Source organism: Chrysochloris asiatica, unplaced genomic scaffold, assembly GCF_000296735.1.
Source record: "Chrysochloris asiatica unplaced genomic scaffold, ChrAsi1.0 scaffold00004, whole genome shotgun sequence".
NCBI lineage: Eukaryota > Metazoa > Chordata > Mammalia > Afrosoricida > Chrysochloridae > Chrysochloris > Chrysochloris asiatica.
Genome location: NW_006408522.1, coordinates 35,115,633 through 35,122,906, shown reverse-complemented (window position 1 = coordinate 35,122,906; position 7,274 = coordinate 35,115,633). Strand labels below are relative to the sequence as shown.

The 7,274-nt window shown below is 36.8% G+C and overlaps 1 protein-coding gene across 1 annotated transcript in view; it reads right to left on the bottom strand.

Annotated features, from left to right (window-relative positions):
• Nucleotides 1–1,851: 1,851 nt before the first annotated feature.
• EXD1 (exonuclease 3'-5' domain containing 1) overlaps nt 1,852–7,274 on the bottom strand; it is a 36,274-nt gene continuing 30,851 nt past the window's right edge. Inside the window, exons 9-11 of the mRNA XM_006831755.1 lie at nt 6,337–6,480; nt 5,361–5,552; nt 1,852–2,487 (exon numbers count right to left, since the gene is read on the bottom strand). Coding sequence (XP_006831818.1) covers nt 1,852–2,487; nt 5,361–5,552; nt 6,337–6,480 — 972 coding nt within the window. The remainder of the gene's footprint in view (nt 2,488–5,360; nt 5,553–6,336; nt 6,481–7,274) is intronic.

Here is a 7,274-nt window from a genome sequence, read left to right as displayed (position 1 = left end):
AGACTCATCAGCTGCTAAAACACTGTGAGCCAGCGGTGTGTCATTTGACCTGTTGATTTTGAATTCATCAGTCCCTGCAACCATGTGAATTAGTAGAAGCTTCCAGCCTGACCCATGTAATCTGGCAGTTGTCAGTCTCCACAACTGCATGAGCCGTTTCCTTGAAATAAATCTCTCTATATTTACGAATCAGGCTGCTAACCTCAAGGTTGGCAGTTCGAAACTACCAGCTGTTACGCGGGAGAAAGATGAGATTTTCTGCTCCCGTAAAGATTTGCAGCCTTGGAAACCCTGTGTAGGGTCACTGTGAGTCAGAACCGATTCCACAGTACTTAACAACAACAATATTTATATGAGTCCTAGTGTGGTGCTGTGGGTTAATGCACTGGACTGCAAAGTCAGTTTGAACCACAAGGTTGGTGGTTCAAGCTCACCAACTGCTCCTCGAAAACACTATGCGGGGTTGCTATGAGTCAGAACCGACCTGATGGCTTTTAATGACAACAACAATATATATGAGAGAGCTTCAAAAAGTTCATGGAAAAATTCCATTGTATTTTAATTCCATTTTTTCATGAACTTTTTTGAAGCCCCCTTATATGTTTATGTGTACCACATCACTGGTTTTCCTCCTTTAGAGAATTCAGCCTAAGATTGGGCTTAAGTTGAAGATGCATTTATACAAGCAGAACCAGACCCCTTAGCCTCAGTGGCTTTCTGAACTAAGGATAAGGCAATTGCAGGGCTGAGTCAATTGCTCTTGGGCCTATCTTAATTTTAGCTTAGACTAGATCTGAACTCTAGATTTTGAAGGTGCAACAATTCTTTCAGTGGCACTTGAAACAGAACCAGATGAGGATTCTTCTAATCTTAGACTGTCCAGAAGTTTCCCCTAAATGTCATAAGTAATAGAGTCCTATAATATTTCATATTACAGATTACTAAACTAGCCTGCAGACCGAGAAATCTAAACATTTATCAATTTATTTCTACCCAATTAAGAACGAAAAGTGGAAGATAATCAAATGATAAAATAGGTTTATTGCTTATTTCACACAAAAAAATGTGAGCAATTTTCATGTATTTAAAATAAAAAAGGCTTGGTACAAGGTATCTTTCCTTCATCCTAAGAAAGCATACCAACTACAGGCAAAAAGAAAGGAATCAAAACTTCAAGTTTACATAATGTTGTTGCTTCGTTTGTCAAGTTGGCTCCAACTCATAGTGACCTTACATACCATAAAGAATTCCAGAACCTCTGCTCTGTTAGAAAATGGACAGAATCTTTGAAAAGTAGATGAAGTTAAAAAAAGTTTTAATTACAAATGGGTTACTGATACCTACATTATTGTCCATTTATGACAGAGTCATGTTTAATTAGTAATTCAGAAATGTAAGTTATTTTTTAAAGGAGAAAATGAATAGTAAATTGTCAAGTATCAATTTTTTTTAACTTATGGCAGAGTTGCTAAGAGTTTTACCAACCCCCCTCAAACAAACCTAAAATTTTGTTAAAAAATAACTCATAAAACAAAATTGAAAAAGTACAGATTTTTCTTAACCCAAGATTTTTCCCTTCTTAAAATCTTCCTCTAAACCCAATTATGAAAAATAATTTACTCTGGCCACTGAGAGCATTTCTGTACAGTGACATAATCAGAAAATTTACATCTTCCATTATTTAACTTAATTAATTTCCATCCTAATCCAAATACTTGGAATGCAGGTGGTAGGCAAGAGGATACAATTTTCCCTGAAGCCTATGACTAAGATCTAACTAAAATTACATGAGGAACTTAAGCCCTGAATGGTAAACTCCAAATGAAAGCCTTGATGGTGGGGGAAATGCACCTAAGGCAGAATTAGAGAAGGATTTATCCAGGAATCAGTATTCTCCAAGGCTGGACAGGGAGGAAGTGAGGAAGGTATAGATTTTCTTAAAGGATGAAAGGTGTCACTTGGAAATAATGAAACATCTTGTTTTGTGCAACTAAGATCTTTGTTTTCTACCATCAATAACTGTTCTATCTCTTCTTTCAAAGATAGACTTGTCTGGAATTCATGTTTAGGTATCTTAGGGTATTCTTTTTGAGTTATTGCTTGGTCCTCTAACCCCTTGGACACAGAACAAATTAATTTGTTACTGGAATCATCACTTGCTTCTACTTCCTTTAAGGGAGGTGGATGTTGAGGTTTTGCTTTTATTTGTTTACTCTTAGATGCTTGTTTCAACAAATTCACATCCTCATGAGATTTATAAGATGCAAAACTTGGAGCATTATCTGCCCTAGAATTTTCACAAAGTAAGAAACCTCTTACTTTTCCTTGTTTCCCCACTGTCATTGTCACAGATTTCTTTGGCGGTAACACTGTCCTTATTAGAAGTCCCTGTGCATTCACCCTATAGTCTTTCGCAGCTTTCTCCCTGCGTTGCTTCTGGAAGTCCTTGAGTTGAAGCAGTTCCTCTGGAAGTTCCATACATGTAGGCTAGAAAAAGAAAATGAACACAAGTCTATTATACTTAAACTTCTTAATATGGTACTTAAAATCACTTCTATTATACTTAACAGTATTTAGCAACCAAGGATGTATTCAAATATGTTCATATAGCACCCTCTAGTGACCTTCAACTATGGCTGTTAATTACTGTGGAGTCAATTCCAACTCATGGTGACCCATGTGTGGACTGCTCCATAAGGTATTTACAGTTGTGGCCCTTTGGAAGCAAGTTGCTAGGTCTGTGTTCCAAGGTGCCTTTGGGTTGGTTCAGACCCTCAGCCTTTCTGCCAGTCGTCAACCACTTAACCATTTGCTCCACCTTTTTGTTATTACTGTTAGGTGTTTTTGCATCTGTTACAACGTAAAGTAATTCTATGTACAACCAAATAAAACACTGCCTCACAGTCATTCCTATGTGTGAGCCCATTTCTGTACCATCCTCACAGTCATTCCTATGTGTGAGCCCATTGTTGCAGCTACTGTGTCAATCCATTCCATTGAGGGTCTTCCTCTTTTTCATCGACCCGCTACTTCTTTCTTCAAGTACTGGTCCTTCCTGACATGTCCAAATATGTGAGACAATGTCTCCTCAGTCATTCTCCTCAAGAGAACTCTGGCTATACTTCTTCAACACAGATTTATTTGTTCTCCACCTATAGTAACACTATTTTTCAAGTAACTTAAATATTTTGAAAAGGAAATGAATCCACATAGTTGTGGGATGTATGTGTGTATGTTTATATACTGAAAAGGAAGTCTCCCAACTTAGTACCAGTTGCCTTATCAGGTGTATCCTCCATAAAAGCAGATCTTGTGTAGACTCCCAGAGATAATCTATGTATATATGATAATGTATATTCCTTACTAAATGTTTATTTTTTTCATTGGTTTATATTTTGAAAGTCTTAACTTTCTCTCAATGTTTAAGTTTGATAACTCTTACTAAAATAATTTTATATAAATGGTAGCATACTATTATACATTCTTCTATATCTTGACTTCATTCAATAAAATTTAGACTTGATGATTTCTCCATACTGATGTTTTTAAAGGGGTAAATTGGTGTATCACAATTTATTTCACCCAATACTTACTGGTAGATATTTGGGTTGTTTCCAGTCTTATCTTATTACATAAATATTATGATAATTTATTAATAAAACATCCTCTTGTTACATGAGGCAAATAAGTTCCTGAGTTTGTTTTCCTTTTAACTTGTTCATATTATATTTGCCATACAAAAATTTTAAAGTCAAATTTATTAATATTTTCTTCTATGGTGCCGAATAGGAAAGCCTTCCCTACTGCGATTTTTTTTTTTAATTATGTACCTTTTCTAATAATTTTATGGATCAATTTCTTACATAAATACTTTATCCATCTGAAGTTTATTTTAATTTAATGAAAGAGGTAGCAATTTAACTCTGATTCTCCTCCTCCACAATAGTCAAGTTTCCTAAGGCCTTTTTCCCACTAATCAGAAATACTACCTTTATCATAACCGTATTGGCAGAAACATATTTGGTCTATTTCTGGGTTGTATACTCTATTTCAGTGATCTGTCTATACATGTACCAATGCCAAACTGTCTTACTTATATTTTTATAATATGCTTTAAAATCTGCCAAGACTTGTCTTCCCTCAATATACTTTTCCCAAAAATCTCCTGACTATTCTTGCATGTTTTTTTTTTAATCTCCATAAATTCTGTAATTACAGCTAGCCAAAATGATACTAGTGTTAATATTTTTATCTGATTGGAGGTAAATTCATAAATTTAGGAATAACTGATAATTAGTATTCCTAATCATCTATGGAAGTATTCTTTTATGCTCTTCCATAATATTTTAGTTTTATCTATAGATTCCACATTTCTTTTCAGTTTTATTTTTAGATAACTTATCCTTTGTGTTACAATGATAAATGAGATCTTTTCTCTCATTCTATTTCTTAGCTACTTATGTGTTGTTCAGTGCAGTCAAGTTGGCTCTGACTCACAGCTTCCCTGGACAGCATTTCTGAGGGCTGGCTAGTGAGTCTGAGCTGCCGACATTATTGTTCAAACCAACATTATGGTCAAGTGCTTATCCAACAGTGACACACCAGGACTGCTTATATGAGCATATAAAAGTTATTAATATTTATATACTTCATTTATATCCAATCACCTCACTATATAGTGTTTTTGTTTGTGGTAGTCTTTTCTATCTATTTTCTTCAGTTTCCAAGTTGTCTGCAGGTCATAGAATTCTGATCTGTCCTTTTCAGTTTTTATAACTCATATCTTTTTATTTAATTCAGAGCTCTGAACTACTTAAAACTGGTTCAGTCATGGCTAATGAAGTGAAATAAGAACAGACTTGACTTTTAAAATTTGGAGTGAAGCAGAACCACCACTTGAATGGGAACAATGACAAGTCAAAGTCCTGGAGTAGGCACTCAGAAGAGGTACAGTGAGGTCCTTCAGGAGCCTGATGCAGGACACTGGATGATTGCCAGAACTGTGGAGAACAGCACACACACACACACACATTCAAAGCAGTGTGCTCAGCACCAAAATTTGAGTGAGACACCACTGATTCTGAATCTGCCTGTCAAAAGATTTGATTGCTATGCAATGTACATACTGCCCTTGTTTTCTAAGAGGGAGATTAAATTTCTTCAGGGCGATGACACAATTTCTCCCATACCAGATACTGATTCGGTTCATCTATACTTCACTAATTTATCAACCATGATTGAACCAGAAAGAAATGGTTCAAAGTTCTGGTTTTAACTACATTGTCTAATAGCTTCAGGAAAATGTTAAAATAATGGTTATATTTGCATTGTTCCTGATATTATTTTTGTATTATTCCTACCTCCATGCCTCCAAGCCGGTCTGCCGACCCTTCTCGATAGGTGTTTAAGTACCCATCCACGAGGGTGGTTAGATCAGACATCATTTCATCTAGGAGCACCAATCGAAGTGGTAGCAGGTAGGTAGCTTCCAAGGCCAAAATTTTTAGCAAAGTGGGTGAAAGAGGTCGTGTGAACCACACATCTGGATTTTCCTAGACACCAAAACAATTTTCTCTGAATAGTAAGCAAAATTGTAAACTGTCTATTCAACTGTCGTTTAATTTAAGATGCTGTCATTTTGTTTTTCAGTTATTACCTTCTATATTCACACTAGCTTTCTAGTGTGAATGCATGCACACGTGCATGCACACGTGTAAGGCAGATAGACAGACACAGATATCAGGACTTCCTATTCAAAGCCAGAGGCAGTTGTTGTTAAGTGCCATGAGTCGGTTTCAACTCACAGCAACCTTGTATATGGTTTCCAAGGCTTTAAATCTTTTGGGGGATCAGAAAGTCTCATCTTTCTCCCACAAAAGCAGCTGCTGGGCTCTAAACACTGATCTTATAGTTTGCAATCCAGTGATTATCTTATGAAGCTACTGATTATATGACCAATTGTAGCTAATGTAATCATGATCTACATTTGCATGCAAGGCTAATATAACTAATTTCTGTTAAAAGCTAAAAAATCTGCTTTGGGAGAAGCAGCTGGCATGATTTGAGCTCTGCTCTCTTAATTCCAGGTCACGTGAAAATCCCTCCTTGTCCCAACTTGTCATTTACTTCAGAGCATATTTTAATTCATAACCAACAAGTCTAGATCCTGGGTATTATATACTTAACCACAAACAAATTTATTCCCATTGGAACAACTAAAATTTGGGCAACGCTCATAATCTTACATAGCAGCTGGTCATTATAACAGGTTAATAATCCTGCTGAGAAAATATGTGAAAAAAGTAACAAAACATGAGGACATCCTTTAACACTCACCTGAATCAGTTTTTGCCTCTCTTCTAGAAAGGAGACATATTTAGGGGCTACTTTAAGATGTCTGGTTAAACTCTCCTGCAAAGTACTGATGCAGTTCGGAAGAAAGCCACCTGTTTCCATAGAAAATTGAAGGACATCTGCTACCTGTGCATTAACAAAAGACAAACAAACTAGCCCACAGATTACATAAAAAAGCTATCATGGCAGAAAGAGAATAATTATCAATACAGAGTTTCTTTAAATACCATTTTCTCAAAATAATAGGCAATATTGTTGTTGTTGTCAGGTGCCATCGAGTCGGAACCAACTCATAGCGACCCCATGCACAGCAGAATGAAATAATGTCCAATCCTGGGCCAACCTCACTACCGCCCCCACACTTGACGCCATCAATGATGCCACCTGGCCGATCCATCTTGTTGGGGGTCTTCCTCTCTTTCTCTGACCCTCCATCTTACCCAGCATGACCTCCTTCTCCAGCAACTGTTCCCTCCTGACAATATGTCCTAAGTATGAGAGATGAAGTTTAGCCATCTTGGCCTCTAAGGAGCACTCTGGATGCACTTCTTCCAAAACAGATCTATTGGTTCTTTTGGCAGTCCATGGCACATTTTCTCCTCCAACACCACAAATCAAAGGCATCAATTCTTCTATGATCTTCCTTATTCACTGTCCAGCTTTCGCATTCATATGAGGTTAGTGAAAATACCATGGCTTGGGTCAGGCGCACCTTAGTCCTCAAGCTGACATCTCTGCTCTTCAATACTTTAAAAAGTTCCTGTGAAGCAGATTTGCCCAATGCAATTCGTTGTCTGATCTCTTGACTGCTGCTTCCGCAACTGTTGATAGTTGATCCAAGAAGAATAAAGTCCTTGACAACTTCAATCTTTCCTCCGTTGATAAGAATGCTGTTTGTTGGTCCAGTGGTGAGGATTTTT